We start from the raw sequence: 21217 nt of genomic DNA, 5'->3' as shown, positions 1-21217 counted from the left end.
GAAGATAGTTCTCAGAGGAACTGAAAGCAGAAAGTTGGCAGAGCGGGTCTAATGAGAAAAAAATGAATATATATCTCATCAAATCAGATGTTTACAATTATTTTTTAACTTTCAGTTAGCATGCATAATAATGGGTTTTATTATGACATCTCATACTTATATCATTGAACTCTTAAACCCCTCCCACTGCCTTCCCTTCCTAACTCGTGCCTCCCCTCCACACAAGTTGCCTTCTGCTTTCTCATCACATACATATGTATTTATAGTTGTGTATGTATATGTATATTTAAATCTAGATTCTGTGTGTAGAAGAAAATGTGATTTTTTCAGTCTTTTCTCCACTATTGTCTCCTATTCTCCCTACCTCTCACTTTAAAGCCTCTCCTCCCATATATTCCATCTTCTACTTTCATATCTTATATGTGGAAATGAATGGATAGATAGATAGATTGATTGATTGATTGATTGATTGATTGATTCTGTGGATGATAGAAAACACAAAATTTGTCTTTCTGATCTGAATTACTTGTCATGTTGTCTGCTTCCACTCATTTTCCTGAAATGAAAATGAAATTTTATTCATCTTTATGTCTAAATAAGATTTCACTGCGTGTGTATTTTATACCAGATTTCTTTATCCACTCGTCTGCTGATGGGCAGCTGGGATGGTTCCACGTCCTGACTATTTTAAATACTGCAGCAATAATAAGCACATGTGTGCAGGTGTCTCTGTGGTCTGCTGACTTACATCATACTAGACATATATCCGGAGGTGGTATGCCTGAGTCAAATGGATGCTCTTTTTTTCAAACTTTTGAGGAACTGCCATAGCAATCTCTACAGTTTGCATCCCCACCAGCCACCCTAACCAACATCCGTGGCGATTTGTTTTCTTGGTAACAGCCCCTCTGACAGGAGTGAGATGAACCCTAAAAGCAGACTAAAGAATTCTTCTGGTGGCTAAGGATGTTGAACATTTTTTTTTAAGTATTTGTTGCGATTTTCATTTCTTCTGCAAACCTCTTATCAGACATACAGCGTGTAAAGATTTTTCTCACATCCTCTATTCTGTCTCTTGACTGTGCCGCTTCCGTCAGGGTACGGAAGATTTTTAATTTCATGCAGTTCTGCTTGTCAATTCTGGGCATAATTTCTTGTGTTGTTGGAGTCTTTTCAGAAAGTTCTGGCCTCTGTTTCTTTCCTGAAACACCTCCCTTATTTTTGTCTTACCAGCATCCGGTTTTAGACCTTCCAGTGAGGTGTTTCATCCATTTTGTGGTAGGTTGTATTACAGGGCAAGAAATAGAAATAAAACTTCATTCTTCTACATGTTGGATGCTCAGTTGCCCCAGCATTATTGCCTGAAGAAAATGTTTTTGCCTCAGTATATCTTCAAAAATAAGTTGGCGATCCCTGTGTAGTTTTGTCATGACCCCATGTAGTCTACACATGTATTTTATACCATACTGGTATGGTTACTATGACTCATTATTTGAGATGAATATTATGGCATCTCCAGCATTGTTTTTTTTTTTTTCAGTTTAGGATTATGCTGACTATTCAGGGTCTTTTGCCTATGCATGTCTCCATATGAATTTCAGGATTATTTTTCTAGTTCTGTGGAGAATGTCATTGGAATTGCACAGAATATGTAGATCATTTTCAATAATGCAGCCATTTTCACAATATAAATTCTGCCAATCCCTGAATATTGGGGATCTTTTCATCTCCATTCAATTCTTTCTTTAATGCTTTCAAACATTTATTGTGATCCCTCGGTTAGATTTTTTTCTTATGTTTTTAAGGTTTTAGTTGGTTTGTTTGCTGGCTTAAGGATATTGTGAATTGATTTTTTTTTCCTGACTTCTTTCTCACCAAGTTTGGTTTTACTGTATAGAAAGCTACTGATTTTTCTGTGTTGATTTTTTTTTTATTCTGCCACTTTGATGACAATTTATAAAAACTTGAGTTTGTGGTGGAGTTTTTCTGGTCTTTTAAATACAGAGCAGGTCACCCAGAAACAGTATAATATGCTGTCCAACAACATCATCATTGAATTTCCAAGACAAAACAATTGCTGAAACATGTACATTTTATAGTAAAATGGCAAATAAGAGAAATTTCTTCCTTATAAACATAATGCATGAAATACTATCTAAAAATACTGTGAAAAAAACTGCACAAAATTAATTTCCAAGAAATAATCATGAATGATTTCAATTCCTATTAGAAATACAGTTTTCTTCATTTGCTCAACCATGTTTGTAGCAGCTTTATTTGTAATAGCCAGAAGCTGGAAACAACCCAGATGCCCCTCAACTGAAGAATGGATGCAGAAATTGTGGTACATCTACACAATGGAATATTACTCAGCAATGAAAAATAAGGAAATCATGAAATTTGCAGGTAAATGGTGGGATCTGGAAAGGATCATCCTGAGTGAGTTGTCTCAGAAGCAAAAAGACACACATGGTATATACTCACTCATATAGACATACAACATAGGACAAACCCACTAAAACCTGTGCATCTAAAGAAACTAAGCAAGAGAGAGGACCCTAACTAAAACGTCCAAACCCCATCCAGAAAGGCAAAGCAGATGGACATCAGAAGAAGAAGAAAACAGGAAACAACCTAGGAACCTACCACAGAGGGCCTCTGGAAGCCTCTGCCCTTCAGACTATCAAAGCAGATGCTGAGCCTGATGGGCAACTGTTGGGCAGAGTGAACGGAATTTTAGGTAAGAACTGGGAAATAGTAAGAGCTGGAGAGGACAGGGTCTCCACAAGGAGAGCAACAGAACAAGAAAATTTGAACATAGGGAACTTCCCAGAGACTCATACTCCAACCAAGGACTATTCATGGAGATAACCTAGAACCCCTGCACAGATGTAGCCCAGGGCAGTTCAGAGTCCAATTGGGTTACATAGTAATGTGAAGAGGGACTGCCTCTGACATAATCTGATTGGCCTGCTCTTTGATCACCTCCCTCTGGGGGGGGGGGGGAGCAGCCTTACCAGGCCACAGTAGAGGACAATGCAGCCACTTTTGATGTGAACTGACAGACTAAGATCAGAAAGGAGAGGAGAACCTCCCCTATTAGTGGACTTGGGGAGTGGCATGCAAGCAGAGGGAGGAGGGAGGGTGGGATTGGGATGGGAGGAGGGAGGGGCTTATGGGGGGATGCAGAATGAATAAAGTGTAATTGATGAAAAATTTAAGAAAAAAGGGAAAAAAGTAATTTAAGAACCTTAAATGACTTTCAAAATTGGAGGAAAACATGGAGTTAGTCAATTGGCATGGAGCACGTCTCGCCCCTGGGGGCAATGGTCTCCTGAACCTACTCAGACCTCGGACACCAGCACTGCTAGTTCTAGAACTGACGCAGGATGTTCCAACGAGGGGTTAAGGCTTCTCATAATATTTCCTATAAGCCCACACCTGTTTGTCTATATCCCCCATTTTTATTCATTATTAGCCAGATAGAGCCAAGTAATTGTGGTAATGATACTTGCTTTTTTGCCCAATGCTGGAATGCTAGTAAAGTTAGGTATGCCCTGGTTACTCGCATGCCTCACTGGGTGCCTATGCCCATTGATGCCCCTCACGCTATGACTCTCTTCAGACAGAAAAGGGATCTTGGAACTACAGCCACCATTGTTACTACCATCTCATTGACGGCTGTTGGAGCTACCACCAGGGCATTAGCCATGAGTCTTACTGGGCAGACTGCTCAAACCCTGAATAATCATTTAGCCAATGTAGCTCATGCCTTAGTTGTACATAAAGGAATTAATGCTCAACTAAAAGGAAGCTTGATGGTGTTCAATCAGAGGATTGACCTCTTGCAGGAGCAAATTGATACCCTATGGCAAATCGCTCAACCTGGCTGTCAATGAAAGTATGCTGGACTTTGTGTCACTAGCATACAACATGAGAATTTTTCCTGCACTGCAAATCTGTCTAAACAATTGTCGAGCTATATTTTAGGTAATTGGACTGGAGAATTCGATACTGCGATGGAGCAGCTGAGAGTGGCCATTGTCACAGTAAATTCTACCAGAGTGGACGCAGGACTAGCCAGAGGATTATCAACATGGATTGCTGCAGCCATGAATCATCTGAAGGAATGGGCGGGCATGGGAGTGTTAGCAGGCCTACTGATGTTGGTCTCCTTGGTTTGCCTGTGGTATATATGCAAGATTAGAGTCTCACAACAGTGTGATGCAGCCATGATCATTCAGGCCTTTACAGCCATTGAAGCAGGACATTCTCCCCAAGCATGGTTGGATACCATAAAAAGCTAAAATGATACGCTCAGGATGCGAGGCTAAGCACTGCACTCAGGGTCAGCCGCTTTGGACCCAGAGAAGAGCATGTCTGATTGCATGCGGGTTGATGCCCCAGGTCCCGCCTCTGAGAAATAGGTATCGGACGGTCTGATGCTCTTTGGGTGGATGACACCTAAATGAACATCTGTACAAAGTCCCAATTTATTTCTAATATCAGAGATCAGACCTCTACTCTTGCCTGATGCGTCTAAAACAAAAAGGGGGAACTGTAGAGAGCTGCGGAATGCTATGCCTTAAAGATGGAGCTGATTTCCGCCTCCCACCTTCCCGATGGTGAGTGCTCTCTGTCACGAACAACTCCACATTTGGCTAAGGCCGAGGATCTGGCTTGCTTCCATGTATGTGGACCTATCTGCATTGCCCCCGTGGCACGCCTGGGTTGGCTACCCAGAGGCTATTTAAGCTGTGGGCTGGCTTTCCCCGGGGTCCGAGGATTGTTCAATGTTCCTGAATAAACTGCATTGAAAAAAAAAAAAAAAAAAAAGAATTAAAATGAAAAAAAAAAAAAGAAATACAGTTTTCTAACAGTTTTCTATGGTCTTTATTATAAAAGACTACAAAACCAGCATATTTTTTGCTTGTTTGGGTTTTGTTTTTAATTTTTATTTTTCTTTTATATTAAGTCCAGTTTATTCATTGTGTATCCCAACTGTAGCAGCCTCTGTCATTCCCTCCCAATCCCACCCTTTCTTCTTCATCCCCTCCCATACCTCTCTTCAAGTCCACTGATAGGGGAGGTCCTCCTCCCCTTCCATCTGACCCTAGCCGATCAGGACTCATCAGGACTGGCAGCATTGTCTTCCTCTGTGGCCTGGTAAAGCTGTTCCTTCCTCAGGAGGAGGTGATCAAAGAGCCAGCCACTGAATTCATGTCAGAGACAGTCCCTGTTCCCATTACTAAGTAACCCACTTGGACACTGAGCTGCCATGAGCTACCTCTGTGCAGGGGTTCTAGGTTATCTCCACGCATAGTCCTGGGTTGGAGTATCAGTCTCAGAAAAGACCCCTGGGACCAGATTTTTTTTCTCTTCTTGTGGAGCTCTTACCCCTTCCAGGTTTTTCTATCTTCCCCTTCTTTCTTAAGATTCCCTGCACTCTGCCCAAAGTTTGGCTATGAAACTCAGCCTCTGCTTTGATACCTTGCTGGGTAGAGTCTTTCAGAGGCTCCTGTCCTGTTTCCTGTTTTCTCCCTCTTCTGATGTCCATCCCATTTGCCTTTCTAAATGAGGATTGATTCTCTTACCCACAGTCCTCCTTCTTGTTTAGCTTCTTTAGGTGTACAGATCTTAGTATGATTATCCTATATTATATGTTTAATATCCACTTATAAGTGAGTATATACCATGTGTGTCTTTCTGCTTCTGGGATACCTCACTCAGGATGATCTTTTCTAGATCCCACCATTTGCCTGCAAATTTCATGATTTCCTTGTTTTTAATTGCTGAGTAGTATTCTGTGGTGTAAATGTACCACAATTTCTTTATCCACTCCTCAGTTGAGGCACATCTGGGTAGCAGCTTTATTCATAATAGAAAGAACCTGGAAAGCCAGCATCTTAAAACAGCACATTATGTTCTATACTTCTGTAGGTGGAATTCAGCAGAGGTCTGGCTGAAGTCAGTGAAGCTGCCTTCCCTCTTGGAAGCTCCGCAGGAGAAGCTGGCATGGCTGTTTCCAGCCTCTGTAAGCTCAGAGCATCTCCTGGCTCAGAGCTCCTTCCTCACATCCAAAGCCCGGAACAACAGGTCAGGTCCCCAAATCACATCACCCTGCCTCCCTCCTTGGTCTCTGCTTTTGTTCCATTTTTTTTTAAGAACCACTGTCATTAAGTAGATTCAGCCCAGGTGATCTAAGATAATTTCCCCTGTTTTAAAGTCAGCTGATCAGCAAATATCAATTCCAGTTGTGACCTTTGTTTTCCTTCCCCATGAAGCCTGATACAATCATCAGTGTCATTTATGGGCTCACGTTATCCAGGATTCAGTCTTAAGTATTTGATGTCAATCTTTGAGTGCAAGCAATATACAGAAACTCATGTGTATTATTACTCTTTTTCCTGAGATTCAAAACCAAAGTTGTTGGGTATTTGGATATGTTTACAAGATTGCATGCTGTAAAATGAATATACTTTGTGTTTTATTCCCAGGTGCAATAAATAGTTATGTGGTCTAAACCATCCATGTTTACCTTGGGCAATAAGGATCTCTGAGGTCAAGCTTTTATTTGAGTGCAAGAAATATATAGTATCAATGTTCATTTCAGTCAGCCACAAGTGCCTTTCCACAGCCCTGTGACCTACCATTTGAACCTCTTGCATCTGGAACTTCTTGTATTTCCAAATTGACAAGCATCTGGTGTGTGCACATGCCGCGCTTTACAGTGATGATTTAGAAAGTGAAGCCTTGCATCATGTGATGGGGATCTGAAGTATAAAAATGGGCTTTCCTGTGCTCATACTTGTTATATAAAGGAATGGCCGTCCAGCCTCAGGATTTGGAGCAGGCAAGAAGTCATTATTTAGCATGTTCTCTAAATATTTCTATGTCAAAATTCCCTTATTGTATTACAGTAGCCACTAAGGTCATTGATAAGAAGGCAAATTTTTAAAAACTCTATCTTAAATATTGATAATAATGGCATAAACCAAGCATTTTTATAGAATATTTGTATCACAGAGTACTTTTAATGTGTGCTTTTCTTTATCAATCTTAACTTCTCTTTTAAGTAGACTGATAGTAGTCCTTATATTTTTCAGTGAACCAACTGAATTATAAAAGTTTCTTCATTTTCAACGTGGATCTGCTGAATTATTAAAGAAGCTGAGATGTGAAAGTCTGCATAAAATTAGCCACAAAACTGAACTTAATCTCTGACTTAACTTCAGCCCATGAAGGTTCTCTCCTTACAGGCAGGCAGCTCTGGGAGGCAACAATGAAGAACTGAATAGGGTAGGCTAAATAAGCCAAGTGGCATCTTCAAAAGCTGGATGCAAAGGAAATGACTCAATTTTATGAGCCAGAAAAGGAAAAAAGGGCAAGAAGTACATAAGTATCAGAGTACCTAAGTCATTGCACTGTTGAAGCCATTCAGTAGAGCCGGAAACAGCAGCTTCAACTGCATTGTTTTAGCTCAAAATACACTGTTCTGATGCCTTTTATATAGATTTGCCTTTTACATGAGTGGAAACATCATGACAGTCAGACACTACAATACATTTCAATACAAGGTCTTGAAGCAATTCTTTACCCAGAAGGGAGTCATTAAATTATTTCATTGGTTAATGGTGTGTGTGCCTACACATATTTGTGTGTGTGTGTGTTTGTGTGTGTGTCATAACACTTATGAGTGCCTGAGTCTTGAAGTCAGTAGACGGCAAATGAAACCACACTCACTCAATGACTTTGGGTAGGCTGAATCACCTTGTGAGTCATTGTAAAAACAGTGACAATGATTAAAAACAAAACAAAACAAAAACCTACTCCAGAATTTGCAGTGAGTCAGTACTTGTAAAACCCCAGCAGAATGCCTACTCAGTGGTATGCACTTAAGAAATGTTCTCATCATTCAAACTTCAGATCTGGCAAAGTGTGGAAGCTATGTGCACAGAGCTGCAGACTTGTGAAGAGAACATTTGGTTGCTTCTCAAGAACACTGTGTAGTGATGAAAGGAAACTTTAGTAGTGACCATGTATCTTTAAAACAAATTTTTAATTTAACCCACAAACCATCTGTAACATAGCAAACAAGAGGACAGAGAAAGAGACAAAGATACATAGCAACAATGTAGATGAGGCCACACAGGATCAAGGATCAGCTCTCAAACACAAGGTCACTGACAAAAAAAAAAAAAAAAAAAAAAAACTCTAACTTGTCATGGTATACAAAGAAGAGCAAAAAGCACATTTTGGCTCATCACACAAGGGAGACTCAAAGGAAGAATAGAGCGGTTTTCTTTGCTCCTAGAATCAATCATAACTGTCAGGAATACATCACTTAATTAATAGCCAGTAGATTGATTTCCTAGTGCAGTTGGACTTAGAGTCTTTCAATGTACATTCTTCGATTGCTCCAGAGCATAGACAAAATGGATGTGATAGCGGAAGCTCATTAAGATGAGAAAGAGAAAGATTAGTGGTTTCTTAAAAAGAAAAACAAAGCAAACTAAACGAGCTTTATCATATTCGGCGTGATATTTATGAGAGAAAGGTAGAACCAAGTGCTTGCAACCTTTTCTATCCAAAAGAAGCAAAATAATAACCACAGAGAAAGTATTAATTTGAGGGGATAGTGCCAACACAAGTTAATAGACTATCCCAATGATACCCTTTTGTGCGTTAATATTTATAGGAGCCAACTGGTAGAAACTGAAAACGTTTAAGCAGTGCTTTATCCCAGAATCCCAATCTTCCATCCTAGGTCCTTACAACCAGATCCGCCAAATGGGGATTTAGATACACCCGGTTTCTCCCTTGCATCCTTCGGTGTCCACGGTCAACGCCACTGGTCTGGAAGACTCCCCCGCTGGAACGTCATCTCCCTGCCTCCCGTGACCTTCTGAGTGTGGCTGGCAGTCCTGCTCAGAACTACTCCAGACGTAGCCAGGCAGCGTCACATGGCTGTCCATCTGCCTGCAGGCGTTCTTGGTGGGCTTGCCAGAGATGAGCACCAGGCGCGTGGTTGCCCCGGTCTGGGACTGGCTGCTGGTGCTGTGAGTGACGGTGGTGAGCACCGAGCCGCCGTACCTGTGACCACCACAAGGTGGCGTCCGTTTCCAGTCGACGGACAGATTCCAGCGGGTCCAGGTCTTCTTCACCTCAGCCTGCACCTTCAGCGCAAGAAACAAGCATCGTTGTCAGAAACCACGAAGGAGGCCTACAACCGTGTTATGGAGAGCTTTGCTTAGATCTCATTGATAATAATAATAATAAAATAATAGCCACTGGCTGAGGTCCCTCTGTGTGCCAGGGACCCTACAGATCTGTGCCTTCTGTACACCTCAAAAAGAACTTTCCAATCAATGTTACTTTTAGTACGTAAATGAGAACTGAAGTGCCACTGATACAAATAACTGCCTTATCTTATCGAAAGGAAGAAAAGAATTCCGGGTTTGAGGAGAAATAGATGAGCACTGGCAGTGGGCAGCGCAGAACTCTACATGTGAGCTGGACTGAAGAGGCCGAGCCTTCAGCCAGCGGCCTGCAACACCCTAGGATAACCTCAGCCCTCCTGCACATGCGTACCACGGGGATAACCTCAGCCCTTCTAAAAGCATCTGTCTGAGAAAGCTTTAGGCTGCGAGGAGATCCCGCTGTTCGTTCTAGCCATCATACCTGATAAAATCCACCACCTCCTTTCTTCAAAAATTTACCAGAGGACCCACAAATTGTCCTGACACTCAGAACTCCTCTCTCTCTCTCTCTCTCTCTCTCTCTCTCTCTCTCTCTCTCTCTTGCCCAATAGTCGTTCCCACTAGTTGTGTTGTAGCCATCAAGAGTCTGGGGCTTCTGCTTCTCTCTCTGTGCTGAAGGATGGAGCCTTAACTGAGCTGACACAGCTAGCTAACAGCAACCCTGCGCCCCGACCAGCCCTTGTCTAAAGCTCTTGTCTGTGCTCCTCCACTTCAAACGCTGAGCGCCCAAACACCAAGCTCTCAAAACTCTCTCTGCCCAGATGAGAACAGAGCTCGGCTCTCTCCTCCCCTCTCAAGGAGCTACTGAATAAACTCCATTCTCAGCACTTTAAAGTCTGATGTCTGACAGCACCCGAGGCAAGGGAATGGCAAGGGAGGTACTTGGCTTGCAAGGAAACTGCCGGCTGTCAACCTGCAAGAGCAAACAGGAGGGAGGAAAATAAAGAAAGATGGGAGATAAGAAAGCAGGTATCGAAGCTGCAATCCAGCTAGACTGGGGTTTGGGTTCTATGCCTACTACCAAAGGGTCCTTTCTACTGAGTTTTTCCCGAGAACACCAGGGGAAGCAAAAGCTTCTAGGTTGGTGTCAACTCTCATCTGTTCATCTTGGAGATAGATAGATAGATAGATAGATAGATAGATAGATAGATAAATGAAGCACTGGCATACTTAGCCTTGCTGCAAATTAAGGCAAAAACAATGCAACAGTAAAACCAGGGTGTGGAAATATTACTGATAATTAATAATGTTTCATATGCTTATTAGCACATATGTAAATGGAATTAATTAGTCTGTTATTATTAATTGATGCTGGTGGTCAATTCAGTGGCAGTTATTCTTTAACCAGCTATTACATACATAAAAGACACAGAGCCCTGTTAAATTTTTCATATGCCTTAAAGCATGGGAAGCTGGATAGATCTTGACCCTCTCGGCTCTCTTGTCTACCTCCCAGCCCAAACCCCCATAAATACTCGCACATGTTTCAGCTGGGCTGTCCCTGCTCCATCAGGCCAGTCCTCAGAGCAAGCTGCTCTCCGCCATGTGCTCCTGGTTTCTGCTAACCCACGGTGACCTGCTCCTTTGTTCCTCCTTCCTCTCTCTCCCTGTGGTCCTCTGCCACCCCCAAGCCCATGAACCTTTAATCCTACTACCTTTCTGCTACCTGGTTCAGACTGTGGGCAATTTTTTTTAGCCAATCAGAGATAACTTGGGAGCCAAAGTTCACAAGACAGTAAAGATCTCAGGGGTAGAGGAGCAAGCAATTAGCACTTGAATACATAGTAGCTGTAAGTCAACCACAACATAGGCGAGTTGACAGGTTGCCACTCAAGATGCTTATGCAGAGACCAATATCCCACGGAATCCAATATACTCTTGGAAGCACCCAGTGATCTACTGCAGGAAGCAGTATCCTGGTCCTCCTGGGACTTGAAGCAAGTTGGACACTTGAGAAAAAGGAGGCAGTAACCCACACAACAGCAGGGCACACTGAAAGTCCCAGTGCCTTAGGCATCATCCATATGATGATGTAATATGGAGTTCCCCTCTCACTGAGGACTTCCAAATGGATATAGATGGTCCCATCCCCAGATTCTAGTGTAAGGCTTATCTGTTTTAATGGAATTTAACTTATTTTCACTTAGAGTCATCCTAAGGAAAGTTATTGACTACTTATAAAACTTGGTGTGCACCAAAAGTTTTAGTATTAGCCAGAATTGATTTAGAATTAGCTAGAATAAGAGCCACATCACCCATTAGGAAGGGGTTCAGGGTTGTGAGTTCTTCTCTTGCTCTTAGAGATGTGAGCTCATTTGCTTCAGCCTTCCATCATGGGATAATGTAACAAGAAGATCCCGGTCAGATGTGGCCTCCATAACCTTGGACAGTCCCACTTTTAGAACTTTACTTTTTATGAATTTCTAAGTTTCCTGTGTTCTGTCATAAAGGAACAGAATGTATTAAAACAAAATTTAATTTGGAGCTTCTCTTCAGAGGCCCCTGGCATCTTCAGACTTACCTCTCCATTGCAGTAGCAGTAGACAATAGACACGAAAAAACCCTGTAGAGAAAAGGAGGACATGAGCCCGGTGGCAATTCATGAAGACAGGAAGGTGTCTGGTGCCAAAATTCACCAACTGAAAACCTGGCTTTCGATGATTTCTCCAGGAAATTATACAAATTATTTCCTCCTAATATTTCCAAATATTTGTGTTTAAATTACATTTGTTTGTGAGCTTCCCTTGGTTTCAGCCAAGCCAAATAAATAACTGAGCAAAATAATCGGAGGCATACAAAAAACCGATTCTCATTGTTCGGTTTCATTTATATTGCTGTTTGAAGATCACATAAAACTCCTCCCCTGCTTAGTAAAACACATTTATGTGCCTTAAACGCTAGAAGCCACCCACATAGAATATTATATGGTGAGAGCACAAAGAATCTTTTCTTAAGCTCCGAAATCTCTACTGAGCTTAAACACTGCGCTAAAAGTGACTCAGCATGACACGGATGAGAATGTAAACAAAACAGTTCTGGAGGAGAGACCAGGATAAAAGAAGCCAAAGACCACATGAGAAATGCAAGGCAATGGGGGATGGGAACAGCAGGGTGGATGTATCAGGTCAGAAACTCAGCCAAGACTTCTCTGTGGTGACATTTAAGCTGGTCAGAGTGACAAGAGCAAGATGTCAACTGGGTGAAGATGGGGGTGGGGAGGCATCGGGGGGGGGGGGGAAGAGAGCAGAGCGTGACACCCCTGCCCCCATCCCAGGCACTAGGGTGAAGCAAGCTCCCGCGAGCTCACTGGGAGATTCGGTGAGTGTTGACAGGCTCCAGCCTATGCGGGGCTGTGTGTGGAAGAAAACGATACTCTGTTGACACGGAAGTGCAGCAGGAAACCTTTGGATACTTTCGGCAAGTAAGTAATACCGTGGAATGTAAAAGTGTCAGCTGCTCAGGCTGCTGTGAACTGAAGTCCCCCGTGTTACGGATTCTGTAGCCTCCACAGTTAGAATTTTGTAGCAGCGGAGAATTGGGATGTTGCTGATTAAGAGCCCAGATCTCCCAGGCTATCTTCACCTCCCTGGAGAGTCATTCATTGGCCACCTTGTGGCAGACCTACATCACTCTAACCATCAGGTAAACCCTCTAGGGTGTATTGATTTAGCATCCCACACACCTAGAGCTAAGCACACCATCATGTTTCATCTGAAATCCACAGCAGACAGTTTTTGTCTTCATCATTGATTTATGACTTCCTTGCCTCCTGTGATTATGAACTATTCATGTGATCCCTTCCGCGTGGGTAACTTGAATCTGTGCTCTTGGGCCATGGTTACTTGTCTTTGTCTCAAACTCTGTTACTCCCTTTGGAATAAATATGTCACTGGATTCAAGGTGGGGAGAAGGAGGCAGAGTGAAGACCGGTCCATTTGAGAGGCTGCAGTCATCTTCTTTACAAAAAGATAAAGTGGGTGGCTGCAGCTCTTCCTCTGTGTACCTTCCCTTCCCTGTCTCCGTCTCCCCTACCTTTGACTTCTTTTAATGTCATTCATTTTCCACACACACCAAGATGACAGGCTCTGCTTTGCAGCAATGGTGTGCTCTCCAACAGTGTGTTTTCTTATCTCGCTACCCAGGCTTGTCCCTGTGCCAAACAGCTTCATGCTGGTTCTCTCTGTAGTCAGAGAATTAACCTGGAAACACAGTAAGAGCCAGAAAGCAGTGTCCTCCTCCCCTGACCCTCAGAAGACGGGTACACCAAGCCAAAGAGAAGGGCAGAGAAAGGGGTGAAGGGAATGAGCAAAACATAATCACAAGCGCCAAGCCGGAGGAGCGGCTGGTCACCTGGAAAGAGTTGAAGAAGAGCTCACAGTGCATGCGGATCTCCCACCAGAGCCCCGAGAAGGAGTGCGGCTGGCAGATGAACACGATGTAATGCACGCCGAACACCAGCACCAGCACCAGCGTTGACTTAGCCAGTTTCCTGGAAGAAAGCACAAGGTTTTCCATTAACCAACCTCAGCTGCCTTCCGGAGACGCAGCTCACAGGAGAAATGAGCGTTAGCGGTGATCGGAGGTGCTGACTCTTCCTCCCCCTCTTTTGTGGGTGTTTTCTATGGCTGGTTGGTGTGCGTGTGCACGTGTGCATGTGCGTGTGCATGTGCGTGTGTGTGTGTGTGTGTGTGTGTTGATGAACACCATGCAGGAGGAACTGTGGTGGGCAAGTGAACTTCCGGAAGACAGTCCACCATTTTGCACAGCTGGGCTAGATGCACCTCAGAGAGGCCCAGCCCCAGGGTCCATCCTGGATGGCTTCTTGCTGCTCCTATGCCTCCTCGTGTTTGTCATTGCCATATTCCTCCTGTATCTAGCATGGTGAGAATGGGCATGGGGAGACCTTCGCTGCCCATAGTCTGCTGTGATTGCTTCACAGGACACAGCGATTTTCCTGCAGACCAATATGAAGATGAACTTTCACAGTATAATACAGTTTAGATTAGTTAATGATTTTACAGTATTCCTGTTTTGACTTAAATAGTTTTAGGAAGTTAGGATAGTTGATAAAAAGTTTAAGGAGATGGTTTACGTTGTTTTGTCAGGAAGATAGAGCAAAACTAGAACTAAAAGTAAAATGTTCCTGTCCTTGTAGAGTGGTGAGGACTGGATAGGGCAGAAAAAGGAGCACAGGGAGCTTTCCTGCATTACAGACACATAGTTGTATTTGTGGAAAAGAAAATGGGCTTGAAATTAGTTAATGATCAAAGAAGACATTCGTTCTTGGGTAAGTCTGAGTTCCTTGATCTTGTGCTCCAAGGATGTAGTCACAGGTTTTTGTGTGCATCGTGAAAAGTCAGGGTTATGAACAGAGAGTAAATGATCTTATTATGAGTATAAGAATAGAACTAGATGATTAAACTTGTACAACCACTTTGGAAATCAATCAGGCACTTTCTCAGACAATTACGAATAGTGTTTCTTCAAGATCCAGCTCTACCACTCCTAGGCATATATCCAAAATATGTTCAAGTACACAACAAGGACATTTGCTCAACCATGTTCATAGCAGCTTTACTCATAATAGCCAGAACCTGGAAACAGCCCAGATGTCCATCAACAGAGGAATGGATACAGAAATTGTGGTAAATCTACACAATGGAATACTACTCAGCAATTAAAAACAAGGAAATCATGAAATTTGCAGGCAAATGGTAGGAACTAGAAAAGATCATCCTGAGTGAGGTATCCCAGAAACAGAAAGACACATGCAGCATATACTCACTTATGAGTGGATACTAGACATATAATATAGAATAAACCTACAAAAACCTGTACACCTAAAGAAGGTGAGCTAGAAGGAGGACCCTGGGTAAGATGATCAATCCTCACTCAGAAAGGCAAAAGGGACATTGGAAGAAGGAGAAAACAGGAAATAGGACAGGAGCCTACCACAGAGGGCCTCTGAAAGACTCTACCCAGCACTGTATAAAAGCAGATAATGAGACTCAGAAACAAACTTTGGGTAGAGTACAGAGAATCTTAGGGGAAAAGGGGGAGATAGTAAGACCTGGAGAGGACAGGAGTTCCACAAGAATAGCAACAGAACCAAAATATCTGGACACAGGGGTCTTTTCTGAGACTGATACTCCAACCAAAGATCATTCATGGAGATAACCTAGAACCCCTGCTCAGGTGTAGCCCATGGCAGCTCAATATCCCAGTGGGTATCCTAGTAAGGGGAACAGGGACTGTCTCTGACATGAACTCAGTGGCTAGATCTTTGACTTCCTCTTCCTGATGGGGGAGCATACTGAGTACAGTCACTCACGTACCCATTTCCTTTGGAAACACCTTCACAGACACATCAAAATAATGCTTTACCATTTTTCTATACCATCCTTAGTCAAGCTGATACCTAGAACTAAACATCCCACCATCACTTTGGAAAACCCAGGATTGCTTCAAATATACAAGATTATTCGGGTAAGGGCAAGGCAGGGAAAATACGGCTCATGCCTTTAATTGCAGCATTGAGGAAGAATTGAAGCAACAGCAGAGACAGAGGCAAGGGCAGAGAGGCAGAGGCAGAGACAGAGGTTGCAGGTGAGATCTCTGGGAGTTTGAGGTCAGCCTTCTCTACATAGTGAGTTCCAGGCCAATGTGTCAGGTACCACCAATCACCTGAGGCTCACTACTTAGTATTGAGAAAGAAGACAAGTACAGGCAGGCCCTGTAAGTTCAGAGCATCAGTCAAGTTCAACAGACCCACTGCTTATCAGTGATGCTGTCTTGAATGAAATGTCCCAATGTGGAATTCTAAGACTGAAGGAACTGTGAGCATGTAGACATGTGATGAGGACTCAGACCAACAGACAAAAAACCCACAGGCTGTAAGGGAAACTATGAGTGAGGAACAGGTCACTGCACCAAAGGAACAGACAGAACCAGAAGACAGAGGAAAGGTCCACGTGCTCTTTCTCTTCTGCAGCTGGAGCACTGCTCTCCTTGCCTTCAGCCTTCCAAGCGCTGCAGCCTTTGGATGTGGGGATTGCACCCACAGGCTCCTGAGCTGTTGGATATCCTTCTGGGGCTGAGGGTTACACCCTTTGTTTCCTTGGTTGTAAGACTTCAGACTTAAACAGAGTCCTGAAACTATGGCTTGTCGAAGGCTCACCACAGGCTTTCTCGGACCCCAGACTCACATGAACGAGTTCACCAAGTGCTGTCTCATATACCCGCTTCTCTGTACCTACCTAGCTACTCATAACCCTGTCTATACAGCTGTGCACATCTGGACAGTTCCTTTGATTCTGTCTAAAATGGCCCCTGCTGATCCCACCTCTTGTTACTTATGCCCTCATCAGTCCTTTCCCCGAGCAAGGTTAGGCTGCGCAGTTTCTTCTAGCAGATCAGGATAACAATGGTACAATGCTGCTTCCGTGACTGCTTCCTAAGGTTCCAACTGCCTTCTTCCTAGCCTTCTATAGTGAGGCAAGCTACCATGAGCTGTGAGCTATTCCACTGAAAGGCTCGTGTGACAAGAAACAGTAGTATCTGTACATCAGCTGACAAGCAACCAAGTGTACACCCATATATATATTCTCCTCAGTCAAACCTTCCCATGATGCCACTGCCCCAATTGGTATTTCAGTTGCAGCCTTGTGACAGCCGGAAGCAGAGGAGCAGTACTCAGGTCCCTGACTGACAGATAATGAAATGGAAAGTGTGTTTTTTTAAAGCCACTAAGTTTGCAGCAATTCATCTGCCACCAGGACATCAACTGCACCATTTTCCAGTTTGGGCTTATTTACGTTAGTTTGCACTTTTGATCCAGGAAATTGCCACATGTGACCTATTTCTTACTCGTTTCTTAAATTTCCCCCTTTGTGAATAACATATACCCAAGAATCTTGAACAACTTAGGCCTTCTATCCTTACCAGTCCCTCCTCTAGCTACATTTTTTTTTTCCTATTTTTTCTTCTTGGAAACAAGCTGTGAGGGTGAGCCAAGATCTCACTAGCTAAGGCTAGAGAGAACTAGATCCGGAATCTAAGCTTGATGTTTGCTACCTGTGGAAGACTGATTCATATATCTGTTCTTAGAAATAAGTGAGGCGAGGTCCACAAGCCTGTAGAGGCTCTGGTATTCCAAGGCTTTCTTGGGAATCATCATTCCAACACACTTTCCATCATAGCATGTTTCCTGGATTGCCCACAGGTTCTCATGGAGGTGTCTAGCTCAATGTCTGGAGTTGTCTGCCTCCCTCCTTGTCTCTGGTGCCTTGGCAGTGTCAGGACCATCTTCTCTTGGCACTGTTCAGCTACCTGTCCCTCACTCAAAGTTTCCCCTGTAGTCTATGGGCTTTTCTTCCACTGGTCTGAGTCCTCACTTGCCTTGTCTACAGTGTCTTCAATCTTAGAGCTCCACATTAGTCTATTCCATTCGAGACATCATTGTGACAAGCAGCGGGTCTCTTGGACCTGACTAACACTGTCAGCTCCCAGAACCCGCCTGTACTTGTCCTGAATCTGCATGCTGAGCGGTGAGCCCGAATTCCTGTAACTCTAAGACTAGGAACGATGCTGTGAACACCTAAGGCATTTTAACACGGTTCAGTAGATCCAGGAATTGCATTAACTGAGCTTGCACAGCCTTAAAGCTCTTGTCTAACATCCCTCTGAAAAGAAAATTAAGTTCTGTTTTTTAAGATGCAGAGTGAGTCCCTCTGGAGAGTGCTTTCAAAATCCAGCTAACTTTGATTGCTCCTACTTTTGTAGATAGGAACCAAAAACTAGGTTCAAAGATAAAATTAAATCAGAGCAATAGATTATAAAATGGTCACAAATGCAAAAGTTCTGTCACCATTCAATTTCAATACAGACTAGAGGAAAAAAATGCATTAGGCAACGAAATCCATTTGATATCCTGTTAGCTCTGTCTTTCAAATTTTCTTTCTTTCTTTTTTTTTTTTGATATAACCTGTTTTGAGCTGTTTTATAGCTCTGTGGGGATGAGGGATTGTCTGTAAAAAGAGCAATTGGATGCATCTTCATCTTTGCTGTATAACAAAGTACCACAAAGTTACTGACTTAAGTGATACCCATTGCCCCACTGACATGCAGAGGAAGAAGTAGAAATCAACACAGTTGGGTCTTATTTCGAGGCTCTCAAGATTGAACCCAAGGTTTTGGCAAGGGCTGGGTTCACATCTGGACCTAAGGCTCTCTTATAAGTGCATTCACTTTTCTAAAGGCCTCCACTGAACTTGGAGGTTTGTCTTCTGTTCTGAGCCAAGAGTCATTCGGATCCTACAAGCTGCCTGTGCATTCAGAGCAGAGCACCTCTCAGGCTTGCAGGACAGGGTTGGTATAAAATACATAAGAGTGACTAGACCACTTTCCTTGATATATAACATAACCTAATCAAGGAGAGATCAACAAAGTCATCATAAGTCTCTCCCACATCCATGGGACAAGTATTGCACGGGGCACATATAGGATACCAAAAACTAAGAATCCCAGTGACCATCATAGGACTCTACCACAGAAATGCAAGTCATTCCAGACCAATGAAATTCGAATTATATCCAGCACACTGTAGATGCCACTGACTGTAACTCTATAGGCACTGGCAAGCCTTTCAGTTTATATCCATTTATAAAGTCATTCCAGCAGGAATTACCTAACTATATGCTCTCTTTTGAACCAGGTGAAATGTTTCAGCATCTCCTTCATTAGTTATGGAATTAATAAAATGTTTGAACTATGTTCATTTTTTATGTGTAACCTGTGATTACATCCTTTTTTTAGAATTTATCCTCCAGAGCATATGACTAGCAAATCTACATGTAGGACATTATCTCTCTATTTATAGGATATTGGACACCAGCAACTCCAGGCACTGATGTTTATTACTGTCCATATGGTCAATCACAGACATACACACACAGCACAGCCTTGTAGCGTGGCTTTCTATAAGAGCACAGCTGTCTAATAAGATGATTAGGGCATGTAGCAACTGATACAGATTTTCTGGCTTGCTGGACGTATGGTAATGGCTCCAGGTATAAAAGAAATGCAAAGGACTCAAATGGTTTGAAGTCAGGTGTCCTATTTGGATACCCAATAGATACCCAGTCCTCACAATGTCTGGCCCTCATCACTCTCTGAGTAAATTAGTACAGAAAACATCTCTAGTTTTCTTTGGAGAATCATGTTTAGCTAAATCACAAGAGGGCAGCTAAGGGGCCCTGTGTATCCTGAGCCTTTCCAGATCCCTCCTGGACTTGAATGAAGCTCTCTCTCATGTCCGTGTGCATTTCTGCATGCACTTTCCTCACTTCAAGAAAAAGATTCTGCAAAAGCTCAGTATCTTTCTCTCTCTTCCTTACTTCCATGCTCCCTTCTTGTAAGAGTGAAATGAGCCTGTTAAAAATCATGCACCATTCTGGCACTTTCTCAGACAATTAGGAACAGTGCTTGCTCGAGATCCAGCTATACCACTCCTAGGCATATATCCAAAAGATGCTCAAGTACACAAAAAGGACATTTGCTCAACCATGTTTTTAGCAGCTTTATTCGTAATAGAATAACCAGAAACTGGAAACAACCCAGATGTCCATCAAAGGAGGAATGGATACAGAAATTGTGGTACTTTCATACAATGGAATACCACTCAGCAATTAAAAACAAGGAAATCAAGAAATTTGAAGGCAAATAGTGGCATCTAGAAAAGATCATCCTGAGTGAGGTATCCCAGAAGCAGAAAGACACACATGGTATATACTCACTTATAGTCCTATAAGATAGGATAAATATACTAAAATATGTGCACCTAAAGAAGATAAACAAGAAAAAGGACCTGGGGTAAAATGATCAATCCTCACTTAGAAAGACAAATGGGATGGACATGGAAAGTAGGAGAAAACAAGAAACAGGACAAGAGCCTACTGCAGAGGGCCTCTGAAAGACTCTACCTAGCAGTGTTTCAAAGCAGATGCTGAGACTCATAACCAAAGCTTCGGTAGAGTGCAGGGAATCATGTGATAAAAGGGGGAGTTAATATGACCGGGGAAGGACAGGAGCTCTACAAGGACAAAATATATCAGGGCACAGGGATCCTCTATGAGACTGTTTCTCCAACGAAGGACCATGTATGGATATAACCTAGAACCCCTGCTCGGATGTAGCCCATGGCAACTCAGTATCCAAGTGGGTACCCTAGTAAGGAGAACAGGAACTATTTCTGACATGAACTCAATGGCTGGCTCCTTTACCTCCCCCTGCCCCCCAAGGGAGGAACAGCCTTGCTAGGCCACAGAGGAGGACATTGCAGCCAGTCCTGAAGATACCTGATAAGCTAGGATCAGATGGAAGAGGAGGAGGACCTCCCCTATCAGTGGACTTGGAAAGGGACAGGGAGGAGATGAGGGAGGGAAGGTGGGATTGGGAGGGAATGACGGAGGGGGCTACAGCTGGGATACAAAGTAAATAACCTGTGATTAATATTAAAATAATAAAAATTAATATAAAAAAGAAATCTTGCACCAGGCTACCCCAGAGCCCTACAGTTGCCTCACTTGTTGTAAGAGAAGCATATTATTTATTTCCAGCTGTGGATAGAGACTCAAAGAAATAAAATATTCATCCAAAATTATACCATAGGTGATTATACACCTTTAAATCTGTCTGCTTTGCTGCTTTGCTATATTGGTTTTATCCTACACATTAAATGTTATGTTTGTTTGACATTGAACAACTGGAATAAGTCCAGTAAAGGGAAATATAGTGAACTCTTTCATACTTTGTATTTTACGAGTTCTGACAGCTCCTAGAATAAGGTATAAAAGAGCAATTACTGAGTATTGATTTATTAGTGGTTTCCTTAAAGCCCTTGCATGTACTGCCTATTTGCCAAGCATGACTTCAGTTGCTGCCTGGAACAGAATGACCTG

At 42.9% G+C, this 21217-nt stretch overlaps 1 protein-coding gene across 1 annotated transcript in view; it reads right to left on the bottom strand.

Moving 5' to 3' along the window:
• Positions 1 to 8074: 8074 nt before the first annotated feature.
• Positions 8075 to 21217, bottom strand: part of Pth2r (parathyroid hormone 2 receptor) — an 82401-nt gene continuing 69258 nt past the window's right edge. The window contains exons 11-13 of the mRNA XM_060368496.1: positions 13611 to 13749; positions 11782 to 11823; positions 8075 to 9176 (exon numbers count right to left, since the gene is read on the bottom strand). Coding sequence (XP_060224479.1) covers positions 8799 to 9176; positions 11782 to 11823; positions 13611 to 13749 — 559 coding nt within the window. The 3' untranslated portion in view covers positions 8075 to 8798. The remainder of the gene's footprint in view (positions 9177 to 11781; positions 11824 to 13610; positions 13750 to 21217) is intronic.

Source organism: Meriones unguiculatus, chromosome 15 (genome assembly GCF_030254825.1).
Source record: "Meriones unguiculatus strain TT.TT164.6M chromosome 15, Bangor_MerUng_6.1, whole genome shotgun sequence".
Lineage (NCBI taxonomy): Eukaryota > Metazoa > Chordata > Mammalia > Rodentia > Muridae > Meriones > Meriones unguiculatus.
Note: the sequence above shows the minus strand (reverse complement) of the source record. Positions and strands in the feature narration are given on the sequence as shown.